Source organism: Pediculus humanus, genomic scaffold (genome assembly GCF_000006295.1).
Source record: "Pediculus humanus corporis 1103172108251 genomic scaffold, whole genome shotgun sequence".
NCBI classification, from domain to species: domain Eukaryota; kingdom Metazoa; phylum Arthropoda; class Insecta; order Psocodea; family Pediculidae; genus Pediculus; species Pediculus humanus.
Window position 1 is genome coordinate 512,512 of NW_002987820.1, and position 14,569 is coordinate 527,080.

The window sequence follows — 14,569 nt, forward strand, 5'->3', positions numbered from 1 at the left end:
TGATAAAGAGTTAAAACCCACCAACATGAAACGAATTACTTAAGAATTCTCCGGTTTCTTGTCGTTCAGAATAATCCTTCATCGACTGCGCCAAAATTTTAATATGTTATATTCGGTTCGTTCTTTATTTTTGTAAGTAATGAACAAGCACTTAAAACTATCACTAACAAAACTAATATTAATAGACAAGAACTTATTACAGCTAGACTAAAAATCAAATGAAACGACGCCAAGCGGTGTAGCTTGCCTATATTACTTTGGTCTTTCGTCAGTCAACTGTTTCGAACGAGCAACAATGGGAACTAGCAAACACTTGCAAATAAAATAAAAGAAGGAGTCTTTAGAAGCTTCGCTTCTAAAGAAGAACAATTCGAGTTCGTCGCCAGTCTTTTGTTTATAAAAATTTGAAAATGTGAATATTGAGTACGGGATCATAACAATATATATAAACCAACTACGTGCGTCAGAAATTGACGAATCAATTTTGTAAAAATAAAAATTTAAATTATTCGGTCCTTTGTCTATCCATTTAAAAAAAACTTATCGAATTCTTTAATTAATAATAATAATAATATTTATTTAATTAACATCCGGTTATTATTAAATTATCACGAAATAATAAATTCGTTATCTTACTTATCTATTCACTACTTAAAAAAGAAAAAATAATAATAATAATTTTTTTTTTCTGTTTTTCGGACAGTCGTTCACGTTAATATTCATACGATTGATTTCAAGGGTGAGGTTACGAATTCAAAGATGAAAAAAAGGTCAGAAAATTTTGTTGTTATCAGTGTCGTGATAACATCAGATTTATTTAAAAAAAAAGAAGCGAAAAATTTTAAATCGATTTAAGATGATATCGATGAGGAGGGATTACACCTGCCTAAAAAAAAATTTTTTTTTTTATTTTGCTACTCTCGGGCCGATGATTTGATTGATTTTATCAGAAAATTTTAATCCGGAAATTATATCAAAATCAGTCCACAGAGAGAGAGAGAGAGAGGCAGAGAGAAGGAAAAAGAAAATTTTCGAAATTTGTTGTGATTGGAAAAAAAAGACGTTAAAATTAAATTTTTTGTTTATTATAGGGAGGTGATTGACTAAAATGGTCAAATTTTTATTCGTTTGTAAAAAATTAAGTTTTTCATCATACTCCCCCCACCCTCCTCCTCCTCTCCGCCCCCCCTTTATTTCGTTAAATATTGTTTTTTTTTTTTTTTTTTAAATAAAACAACACTTATTTCGTAAGGTTTATTTTTAGATTTAAAACGACAGTTAAAAAATTAAAAAACTAATAGTTATGAGCAATGATTTAAATATTTTTCACTCACGCGTTCGTTCGCGATCCCATATTCAAACTCTATTTTTAAATTTCTTTTTTTAATTCATCGATTTTTATTGATAAATCGATTCAAACGTATCCAAAAAAAAATTTCTTTCTCTCTCACTCTCTCTCTCTCTCTGTCTCTCTCTCACTCTCTCTTTCTCTCTCTTTTTATTTTTAAAATTAAAATAATAAAATTCATATTATCATTTACGAAAAGTTTTCTCTTATTCTCGATACAAAATTTTTTTTGTTTTGTTTTTGTCGTTTGTGTTTGTTTTGTTGTTGCCTCTGTTTGTCTCGAAAAATAATTCATTTTGAATTGTTTAAACCTTTTAATATAAAAAGAGAAAAGAAAAAGAAAAATTTTCCCGAAAACACATGCGTGAGAATTTGATGATTTATATACGAGGAATAATAAATGCTATTCAACGATTATTATTATTATTATTATTATCCGTTTATGTTTTTGATAATGTTATTTTTTTAATTTAATTCCCAATATGAATTTATTTCCAAAAAAAATTAATAATAATAATAATTGAGAGATGTTTTTGTTTTATATACAAATAATAATAATGATTAAGAATTTATAAAACGAAATCGCGACGTTTATTATTATTATTATTATTATTATTATTATTGTTTTGTTGGAAAAAAAAGAAAATTTTTTCCTTATTCTAAATAATCCGTGTAAAAAAAATAATTAAACGGATGTAAAGAGAGAAAAAAATAACGATGATGTTATACGAACAACGATTTAAAAAAATTAATTCAACCGGAAATACTTGATCGATTTCCACGAGATTATTTTTATTATTTATGTATGTATATATATAGAAACGTAAAGAAAAATCGACGAATGAGATAAAAATTTTATTCGTTAAAAGATTACGTTTTGTATATTTTTTCGGGTCAAAAGAAGAAGAAAAGAAAAGAAAATTTTTCCAATCGTTTTACGCCATTTTTTTTTTTATTGGCGTTAAACGACAAAAAAAAAGGTGGATGAAAAGGGAAAAATTAATATAAATAAAATCACATCAAAAGAAATCGTGAGCAATCCGCACGCGTGTGTGGAAAATTTTTGCGACAAATAATACCACGTAGAAATGGTGGAAAAGGAAAAACAAGAGTAAGAAGAAAATCGCCATATCAAGGTGTATAATTTTCACAATCTTAATCATTATTATAAATTTTTCCCTTTTGAATGAATGAGTTCAAGTATTTTATATTATACGAAAATGATATATATAATATATATTTTTTTTTAAAGAAAAACGTGCCTTTTATCTTGTTATTAAAAAAAAATAAAGTCGGGGGGGGGGGTAGAAGGAAAGGTTTAAAAAAAAAAAAATGAAAATATTTTTCTAATAATATTCGATCGAATTACAAATAAAACAAAAAAGTTGAAAGAAAAAAAAAAATTATTTTTCTCAAAACTTGTTAAAAGCTTTTTAGTATTATTATTATTATTATTATTATTATTATTATTATTATTATTACCATTATTATTATATTTATTGATTTTGACCGTTTTTTTTTGTTTCTACTCGTCGAAATTCAATTAAGGGTTTTTTTTTTTTTTTGAAAACCTTGAAAACTTTTTTGTTTCTTTAAAAAAAAAAAAAAAAAAAAAAAACTTTTCTTTGTTTTATTATTATTATTATTATTATTATTATTTTACTTTTTGATCATCATTATTATATTTTTAAATAAATTCTAAAGAAAACTAAAACTACTACTACTAAACTTTTTAAGTTATGATCACGTTAATTAATTAATTATTTTTCTTTATTTTTGCAACTATTATTATTATTGTTTTCGATGAAGTAAACATCATCATTATTATTAATTATCACCGATGATGATGATGATGATATTGTTATTATGTTGTTGTTGTTTTTATTAAAAAGTTTTTGGTTGGTTTTATGAAAGATGTTAATAAATAAATTATGAAAAAATTTGCATGGATTAAAAAGAATCGTGGGAATAGAAAAAAAAAAAAAAAATTGTTCAACGGCTACATACGTTCTTAACTTATGCGGAAAAAATAAAAACAAATTTTAAATTTGGCGGTTTTTTTTTAAACAAGGCGGTGGAATCGTTACGTTCTTCTACTACTACCACTAATGAAAAATCTCGTTGGAAAATATTTATTTAATTTATGTTGTATATATAGATTACTGATAATGATATTGTATAAAGCGGGATAAAAATTCCCGATATCATTCCTTTTTTTTCATAACTTTTTTTCAAAACAACCATCTTCTCGTTTTTAATTCGATGAATGTTTTTCATCCGTTCAAAAGTTTTCTTTTTGTTTTTTTTATTTTCTTCTGTTTTAATAAAATGAACGAAAAAGAACGAAAGATGAATCGAGTTGGAAAACGATTCCGTGCTAATTAAAAATGTTACAATGCTCATAAAATGTAATTAAAAATAATAATGATGATAATGATGATGATGATGATGATATGTATGATAGTAAATTAAGCGAATCGGTTTAGGGTTATATTTAATTTTTTTCTTTTTTTTGTGCATTTACCGAATCCGTACGAATTTTTATTTTTATTTTTCCGGAAGGTTTTACACGTCGAAAATTAATTATTATTATTACTATTATTATTATTAATATCATTATTATTATTATTATTATTATTATTAATATCATTATTATTATTATTATTATTATTATTATTATTATTATTATTATTATTATTACCATCATTAATATTTTTTTAAAGAGGCGTAAATTCCTTACGCGTTTTTATTTAAAAAAAAAAAAAAGTTATGGGTGCGCCTTGCAATTGTGGTTGATTGCAATAAATGTTGTGCAATCAAGGAGAGAAAGAGAGAGAGAGAGAGCTTTTCGAATAAATTTTATACACACATGTATAAAAATAATAATAATAATAATAATAATAATAATAATAATAATAATAATAATAAAAGCTCGTGAAGGTTATTCGTTGTCGATAAAATGAATGTATTAATTTAAAAAAAAAACATAAATTCAATGAAAATTTTTTTTTTCATGTCTTGGAAATTTATTTATAGAATTTTTTTTTTATTAATTTTCCTGTTTCCCCCCACTTTTCAATTATTATTATTATTATTAAAAAAAAAAAACGGGAGGTACGGAAAGGGATACGAGAGATAATAATTTTTTTTTTGTTTTTCCGTTTAGGAATTTAGCCATAGGAATTGGAATACAAAATTTTCCAGAGGGTCTCGCAGTTAGTTTACCATTGAAAGCTGTCGGATTTTCCCTGTGGAAAAGTTTTTGGTGAGTTATCAATTTTTTTTTTTTTAAACGCGGAATTTGTTTTTGTTCAATAGGAAACGATTCGTCGGTATGTTTTTCTATAAAAAAACAACCTAATATTATTATTATTATTATTATTGAATGAATTAACAATTCGTGAACGAGGCGATCATTCAAAGCGCGCGCGTGAAAGGAGTTCAGAGAAAGTTTTTTTTAAAATCAAATCAAAAACAATAGAAAGCTTTCAAAATGGAAAAAAAAAGTAAATAACCATGCGAAAATCAAAGTAAGTTTAATGCATGTAACACTATTGTCACATATCCGGCAAGGATATTAATAAAGATAAACCGGAAGTATATAAATGACGTCACTTAAAGGAAATGACAAATGAATGCAGGACAAACTCTTACTTACACTCCGATTCAGTTATGGAAGTTTATGTGTGTGTGTGTATATATACATACAGAAATGTGCAAGGACGTGTTAACGAACTCAAACTCCGACAAAAAATTGACTCTCTCTCTCTCTCTCTCTCTCTCTTTATTGACTCCTTTTTTTTTTTTTTCTTTTTTTTTTGTATCTCATCCGGTCGTCGTGATGATGAAGTTGAAGATTCATTCTTTTATTTTCCCCGTCATTTATTATTATCTTGTCTCTCTCTCTCTCTCTCTCTCTCTCTCTTTTACTGCATATAAAAATTATTATTATTATTATTAAAGTTTTTTTAAACAAAATTATATTGTAAATAATAGCCTTTTATTGCGAGATTTGTTATTATTATTATTATTATCACGGAATAAAATTATTTGTTGGCCGTCGTAAATAAAAAAAAAAAAATTAGAAAATTTAAAAAGGGTCAACACTTGCTAACTGGGACACACTTTACATGAAGTAATTTTTTAACTATTTGACTTTCGGTGTAATAATAATAATAATAATAATAATAATAATAATAATAATAATAATAATAATAATAATGATAATAATAATAATAATAATAATAATAATGATAATAATAATAATAATAATAGTAATAAGGGGTTGTTTGTAAACCTTTTAAATTTCGGAATGTAAATTTAAATAAGAAGTAATACCTTATTTTCTTATTATTATTAATATTAATATTTTTTTTTTAATTATGACCGCATTTCAGGTATGGTCAACTTAGCGGAATGGTTGAACCTATTTTTGGAATTTTAGGAGCAGTGGCGGTGTCATTAGCAAGACCCTTATTACCATATGCTTTGGCCTTTGCAGCTGGCGCAATGATTTACGTCGTAGTCGATGATATTATACCGGAAGCAAATTCTGGGTATGAATTTATTATTTATAATTTTTTTTTTAACGAACGTAAAATGTTTAAAAAATTTACGCACGCTTTGTTTACCGATCGACAAAAAATTTCGAAAAGGAAACTATAGGTAGTAAAGGGGAAAAAGTTTATAAACTATTTTCTTCACGGGGGGTACAATGTACATGAATACAAAAACAATGAAGGGGGAAGGGGGAGAAACCAAAGAAAAATTCATTTCAAATCGGATTAAATCGCTCACGTAATTATTATTAAATTTTTTTTTTTTTAGGGTTTTTTAATAACAATGCTAATTACTTAATAGTTTATCTCTCTCTCTCTCTCTCTCTCTCTCTGTCTTCCTGTTTTTCTATCTTTTCTTCTTTTTAATTTGCTATAATATTATAAATAATTATTTTATCAGCGTGATATTGAATTTTTTGCTATCGTCTAGGGGAAAACAGGGAAGGAGGGAGGAGGGAAATTTTTTTGTCAGTGTGGAGAGTCTGCGTGGAATTTTTTATTTTTTTTCTCAATTGTTGGTTGATACCCAGATCGTTTTATTTTGCTCTTTGACCGACCACTACGTAATAACAAAAGTCTCCATGTTTTTTTTTTTTTTTGTCTGTTTGTCGTATTCGAAAAATTAAAGGCGACGGTTTGAAGCGTGTTTGTTGCGAGTTTGTTGTGTGTCGTCGCCCGCATCGTCCCGTATAAAAAGTAAAAATATATCGAAAAGGATTTATTGCCGCTTATTAAAATCAAATTTTTTTACTTATCACACTTAAAGTTGGGGAAATAAATTTTTTTTTAAATAAACGTGGAAGGAGAAAAAAAAGGGAAAAAGGACGAGAGGAAAAAATTATTATTATTATTTTTAATTGAAGATTGATGCGTTTAAAAAAAAAAAAAAAAAAAACGTTTTTGTTTTCTTTTATTCGTTTCCGTTAGATTTTTTATTTTTTTTTGGGGGGGTGGGGAAGAGGGGAGGGGGGAGTAAACCGTTTTACACGTTTTATAAAAGAATGAAAATTATTAATTCGTATAAAAAATGATGAGTAGTGGTAGTATTGAAATATTTTCGTATTGAAAATAACTTTAACTGTACGTCACGATCGAAAAAATAGTATTTGTTTTCCGTTTTTCTTTTTTTTTTTTTGAAAATTATACGTACAGTTAATTAATAATTGATAATAATTTACCGAAGGGCTTGTAAATAATAAGAAACGTGACCAGGTTATCGCATCACCAAATCCATAAAAAAAAAATTTTTTTCTTAAACGGGTTAGCCTCAAGGTGGTCGAATTCCGAATGTAAAAAAAAAAACATGAATGAAAATCTCACGGTGTAAAATATTTAAAAAAAAAAAAAATCGCACCGAAAATTCTTTTATAAATTTTTTTATAAACATTATAAAAAAAAAAAAAACAAAACTCGTTTGATGGTAATAATAAAATAAAAAAAAAACCACCGCAGCGAAAAAGTCAAAAAATAAAAAATAAAAAATGGCCGATCGGATGTTATTTGATTTTTTTTTTTTTCTTTACAATAATTGAAATAAATTATTTACGCCGTTTTAAACCGCGAAATGAGGGGAAGGAGGGGTGGTGGGTGGTGAATGGGAGGAAATTTAATTTTCAAAACGGAAATTCCAATACGTAAAAAAAATTTAAATGGAAAGAGAGAAGAAGGAAAAGAAAAGAGGAGAAGAGAAGGCGTAACGTGGAAAATTTTTGGTAAAAATTACAATGATAAAAAAATTGTAAACTTTATTATTATTATTATTATTAATTTTGCAAACCAGATGTGGATTAAATATCGAAGAAGGAGGGGGGAAGGAAGGAAAAAAATCGATTTTCTCGTTTGTTTGTTTGTTTGTTGTTGTTGTTGGTCTTAAATTTTTTTTTCCACTTAAAAACTCTGGAGGAAAATTCTGATAATACTTTGGAGATTTATTATCATTATTTTGGAATTTTTTTTTTTTTTTTGAAAATTATTACGGTACGCTCCTCGATTATTCTTCATTTAAAATTGTGCGTGTGCGTGTGCGTGTGCGCGGGGGATAATAATATATAATGATGAAATCGTGATATTCATATTATTTTAATAATAATATAAGTTTTTCCGCCATTTTTTTTTTTTCATATTTTTTTCCGGCTCATTTTTTTTTTTCATATTTTTTTTTCGGCTCATTTTTTTTTTTGGGTTGAAGGGTGATGGTGGTGGTGGTAGGGGATGAGGGGGAGGGGAAAAAGGACGACGACGATGACGTCGACCGTAGAATTTTTGTCATTCGATTTTTATTGAAGAAAATAAGAGAAAAATTACCTTTAATTATTAGGTAAGGTTACATCTGATAAATTTTTTTCCTCCTAATGGGAGATAGTTAAAGGGATTTTTTATTTAAACTTTTAGCCTTATTCGTCTGCCGATTATTATTATTATTATTATTATTATTATTATTATCATTATCATTTGTTTTTATCTTGCAAATTGTAGTTACCGTAGTAAAGAGGAGAAAAAAAATAAATAAATAAATAAAATAACGTGGGGAATTAATGAGCGGTTGGTGAGCTTAATCCACCGTAACGTAAGAAGAAGAAGGTATTTTCGTCATGTTGTAAAAATGATAATAATAATTATAATGAACAATAAAATAAATCTTGCGTAGGCATTTAATTATTTAAAATTTTATTTATTTACTCATTATTATTACTATTATTATTATTATTATTTTCGTCGCGTGTGTGACGTGGATTTAAGAATAATATAAACGTTTATGGGTTTTTTTTTCCGTTCGTTCGATTAATCGATCGATGTTTCTCGCAATTCTCGATGTCAAGGAAAAAACATCCCTCGATTAAAAAAAAAAAATTTTTCATAACAATAATAATAATAATAATAGTTTGGATGGAAAACGTAACGAAAAAAAATTTTTTTTTAAATTTAATTTTACACCTGCACAATTAAACGATTCATTAATTTCCCCCTCCCCCTTTTCTTTTTTTTTTTTTAATATAATTATTTTGAATATATAAATAAAATCAATTCTATGAATAATTTATATTATTATTATTATTATCATTTGAATGAATGCATATTAATTGCATGACCGTATTCGTATAGAAAAACTACCGTATACACACACAAAAAAAAAGTGAAAATTCCGTCACTTCGACGAGGCGGGTAGTGTAATAAAATTATTATTATTATTATTATTATTATTATTATTTTACGCGAAAAAAAAAAAATTCATTAATTATGTATTAGTTAAATATTATTATTACTATTTTTTTTTTTTTGCATTAAATCAAAAAAACATTCGAGTTTCCTGTTTTAACGTTTAATTAATACGATGGGGAGGAAAATTTTTTTTTTTTTAATAATAAGGATAATTATATTAATTAATAAAATTTTTTTTTTTTTTTGATTATAAATTAGTGAAAATGATCGCATAAAATGGAAAGAAAAAAAAAAAAGTTATTAAATTGATTATCTTAATGAAAAAAAGGAAAAAAAAAATTATTTATAAGTAATCACGACGGTTGTTGTTGTTGTTGGTTGTTACTTTCAAGGTTGTATGAATGCACCGAGACAATTAATCCCTGGAACAACAACAACAACGAAATTGTATTGTTGAAAAAGTTTTTTTTTCCTTTTTCTATCATATTCGATGGAAATTTCATCACATTCGGTGATTGATTAAATACTTAAAACGGTTTTCTATTGCGAAACGTTTATTATTATTATTATTTTGTCATTCTCGAACGCGAAAAAAAAATTTTAAATGTTTGTTGGAGTTTGTTAAGAATTTTCCGAAATAATTGTACGAAAATCGGTTGTTGTTTCCTGTCGAAAAATGTCGGACGTTTTACTTCCTGTTCGGTTTCTTCTTTTAAGTCGTTCAGAATTTTTTCTCGAATTTTCTTTTAATGAATGTGTCATGGCTCCCAGTGTGTTCCAAAGATGACCGGGTTAGTTTTCCTCTTTACTCCCCACATCCCCGCTATTTCTCTTTTCAAATTTCTGTATTATTTCGATTATTATTATTACGCGTTAATGTGTTTGCATACGCGTGAAATTTTATAAATTCGAAAAATCGATTCTAACGAAATAAATAAATAAAATGAGGGGGAGGGGTGATGGGGGAGAAGAAGAGGAGGTAAAAATTATTGTAAAGTAAAAGGTGAAGGAATACTATGGGTTGGAATTTTCCAAGGTACTACTTTTTTTTTTTTTTTAAATAAAAAGTTGCGTCTCTACTTTTTTTTTTTTTTTTGGTTTCGAGAAAGAAAAAGACGGCTTTCGGTGGTTATTAAAAGTGAGTAAAAAAAAAAAAAAAAAAAAAATGAGGACATTCGTGCGAAACCGGGGTGATCGATGGTAATAATAATAATAATAATAATAATAATAATAATAATAATAATAATAATAATAATAATAATATTGATCTTGAGATAATCCAGGATTTATTTTATTTTTTTTTGTTAGTTCGAAAATGTTTGAAACTAATATCAAATACATATAAATATTTTTTTTTTCAAATAATAATTTAAATACTTTAAAAGGGGGAGGGTGGGTTGCGTATGAGTGCGCGTGCGTGTGAATGTGAATCGGGAACAATGGAAGGATTTTAATCCCTTGGAAAATTCTAAAAAATTTCAAAAACAAAAAAAAAAAATGGGGCGGTAAATTTAGTTTGATTCGAAACGTTTTCTTATTATTCGAATGAAAAACATTAATTAGTTGCGTGTAAATATGTATGTGCGTATGCGTGTGTGCGTGTGCGTGTGCGAGTGTATTAAGTAGTAGGAAGTAGTAGAACAAGATTAACTGACCTATCGTTTAGATGATAAAGTAATTTGCAATTTTTTTTTTTTTTTTTACTTTTAATTGTAAATGCAAGCCGGTGCAAGTGTTATTTTATTTAAAAAAATAACAGTAACGAAATTACGTAAAACTTTTTTTGGTTTTCGCGGTTTTTCATTTTTTTTTTTTTTTTGTTTAAACCGACGACACCACTTACTGTTGCTTACGTAATCGTATGAATGTGAATGAATGACTGACTGACGTCATAAAAAATTTTCTTTTGCGCGAAAATGATGTGAAAAATGACGTTTTTTTTTCCTCCTCCCATACCGAATCGACTTTCATCGATAAATTCTATTATTATTATCATTAAGTTTTTAAAAATTCGCGTTCTTCGCTTTAAAGAATGTGCGTAAAAGAAAAAAACCGTTATAAATAAATCCCCCCCCCAAAAAAAAAAAAAATTAATTAATTTAGAAAAAGTGACTAAGAGTCTGACGATTCGCAGGTTATTTAAAAAAATTTTGCCACATCGAAAAAAAAAAATTCGAATTAAATTTAATTAAATATAATAGAGTGAAACAGATAGAGTGAGAGAGAAAAGAATTTTGTTTTTTGCCATCCCTGAATATTCCGATGAGTGCCCTCCCGGCCCCCGCCCCCCGGGGAAATTACATTCCTTTGCTCTCTTTAAATATATATTCATTGACGATGATTACGACATCGATAAATTTTTTATACTGTTCTGAACGTACTTTAAATTTTTTTTCTCGAATGTTCAACTCTTTCTATCTCTCTCTCTCTCATTAAAAGGAAAAAAAAAGAAAAGGAATTTTTTTTTTTTTTGTTTTCTTTGCCGGCTTGTTTGCCTTTATTTTTTTTTTTTTATTTTTTTTTATTGACCCTTTGAACGTGTCCAAAGTTTTTTCCTTTGTGTCATTTACTCAATGTTCGCATCATATCATTTGAAGAAAGTCACGATCATCACGAAGATGATGATGATGATGATGATGATAATGAGAGAGAGATAGGAAGGAATGCAATATTTCTAAAATTAGCAAAAAAAAAAAAAAAAAAAAACAACGTTCGACGAACGATTTGCTTTTTTTTTTTTTTTATCTGGTCGGCCAACCACCTTTGATACTCTCAACAACCACGGATTATTTTCCGCGAGAGAGAGAGAGAGAGAGAAATCTCAGATTTTTTCTTTTTCCTACCACTAATAAAAACCATATTATTTATTTATTTCTCTCGTAACGTAAATATTTTGGTATTTGAAAAGAAAAAAAAAAAAATTTTTTTTTTAGGTCAAGGTATTCGTCACTTAGCTAAAAAAATTCCTTTGTGTGTTCTTCAATGTGTCATTATTTATTTTCGTTAAGGAGGCATGTCTCTCTCTCTCTCTCTCTCTCTATTCCAAGGCAACGCCTTCCTACTCCTACTCCTACTTATCTCCTCCTGTGGACTATCTGGACGATTAGCAAATGTTTTTACTTATATATAAACGCGGATGTACATTTTTTAGTTTTCTTACATGTTCGTATGATGATGATGACGATTGACGATTGTCCTAAAATTCTCTTGTAATAAATAAATAAATAAATAAATAAATAAATTATTAATAAAATATTTATAACGTTTAAACGCATTCTCCGAATGCCGGAAATACGTGAAATTTTTATTATTATTATTATTTTGCTTCTTTCGAAAAAAAAAACATGTAAACGTCAATACTGAAAAAAGGTGTAATGAATTTTATATACCTAGAAGAAACAACAACAACCAAAACAACAACAACAACAACGTTTTAGGCATTACCGCACATTTATAAACATTCTTTTACATCATTAGCTAGCTAGGTGTAGCCCCCAATGTTTTCTTACTGCTTTTTAGTCGAATTAAAAAAAAAAAAAACTATAAAGTTGTAGAATTTAATGTTTGCGGTAAGTTTAAGTTTTTTTTTTTTTTTTTTTTTTTAAATTGGTTAGAAAAAAATGATTGATTCGTAAAAATTTAAATTTAAATTTAAATTTAAATTTGATCTTGTTTTGTTAATAAAAAAAAAAAAAAACCTTTGAGGAATTTCGATTATTTGAATTTAAAAAATTTGTTCATTGTTGTTGTTTTTTAATTAAAAATCTGCGAGAGATTAGGTCGACAATTGTCGGCGTTTGTTTTTTGTTTGTTTGTTTGTTCGCTTGTTTGTTTGTTTCCTCTTTTGATTGTTGTGTTTAACATATATTCGAAAACGGAATTCATTTTAAAATTCCATCTTTCTCTCTTTTTTTTTCTTAAATTATTATTAATTGCCGAACTTTTTAAGTTTTTTTTTTTTTTTCTTAAATAATAATAATGATGGATGACGAATGTGTCGATTCATTTCGTGTCATCAGAATCAGACGAAAATTTATCAAAAAAAAAAAAAATTATGAATTTGTAATGTGAGATTTTTTTTTTTTTTTTAAAATCAGAAATAAGAAAGAAGGAGAGAGAGACAAACAGACAGATAGATAGACAACCGTTTGAATACTTTTCCATAAGTTTATAATTCATAAATTCAAATCACGTGTAACGTCTGGGTATTAAATAAAAAAAAAGGAAAAACAGGAGGGAGGGGGTAGGGGGTTAGGGAAAATTTTTCTTATTAATGAGTGTAAAAAATTTAATAAATTAATCGATAATTGATAATATAATTTATTTATTACTGTCGTATCAGAAGAAAAAAAACGTGTTTATGTCGTTTCGATGTTGTCGTTCACTTTTTTCACACGGTTTTTTAAATAATAATAATAATTTGTTGTTAGAGTATAAGAAAATTTTCAAAAGTAAAGTTTTTCCCGTCATTTCCTCCTGTTATTATCGTTGTAAGCGCCACGTTCAAAGGTCTATTTGTGCACGTTCAAGGATTTTTTTTTCATTCCGTTTGAGTTTAGCTTATTTAATTTCCCGTGTGCAGTTGCGTTCACATAAGATAAGCAAAAAAAAAAGAAAAAAATTTTTTTTTCCATAGTTCAAGGTGCTCCAGATCCCACAGGTCGGTTCGAGTAGTAGTGGTAGTGGTGGTGGTGATGATGGTAGCGTTAGAATTGGGACAAAGTTCAAGTTTAAATGTAATTAAATATTTTTTTTTTTGCCTTTTAAACGACGGTTATTTTGTCGTATAATAATCAAAGGGTAAAAAAAAGCCGAAAGGTTCGAGTGTGTGTGTTTTTATCGAACAACAACAACAACAACAACAACCGACGATCGGTTTATTGTCAATCAAATAAACCGTTTGTTTCCTCTTATTCTCATAGTATCGATTACGGTTTTCTTCTTTTTTACTCCTTTGACGTTTTTTTTCGATTTTTAAATTTGAAAGAGTGGAAAAAAAAAGTGTTGCAAAATCTGTCGTCGTCGTCTGCTTGTTCTTTTTTTTTTTTACTGTAACTTCATCTTCATACCACACACAGAAATCATTCATATGGGACGAATCGAATTATGTCGCAGATTTGTTGTAATTCGATATCCGGTTTACACTTTTCTTCTTAAAACAAAAGTTGTCGCAAAAATGAATAACGTTCAAGATGATAAGCGATACGAACCAGAATCACGTGATAAAAAATCATTCAAGTGTTTGTCGCGAGGCTCTCGATGGTACAACAACAACAACAATCGCAATCGTTTGTTGATAAATTTTCTTTTTCGCTCACATATTCACGCCCCCCGATTATTATTATTATTTGAAAAAAAAAAAAATTTATCCGAAGTTGTCTAGACGGGAAATCACATGAGAATGATCACAAAACTACCCCTTTCTTTTGTTCGAAGGGAAGACAAAGTAGAATGACGAGGAAGGAGAGTTGTGATGGTGATGGTGATGGTGGTGTTGATGGGG

General features: G+C 27.3%; 1 protein-coding gene across 1 annotated transcript; it reads left to right on the top strand.

Annotated features, from left to right (window-relative positions):
- Positions 1-4,217: 4,217 nt before the first annotated feature.
- Positions 4,218-6,337, top strand: Phum_PHUM470880 (gufa protein, putative; the record flags this gene model as incomplete). Its single annotated transcript, XM_002430227.1, has 5 exons — positions 4,218-4,282; positions 4,515-4,613; positions 5,746-5,942; positions 6,176-6,207; positions 6,308-6,337. The coding sequence occupies 5 exons, from the start codon at positions 4,218-4,220 to the stop codon at positions 6,335-6,337; spliced, it is 423 nt and encodes a 140-aa protein (XP_002430272.1).
- Positions 6,338-14,569: the final 8,232 nt, after the last annotated feature.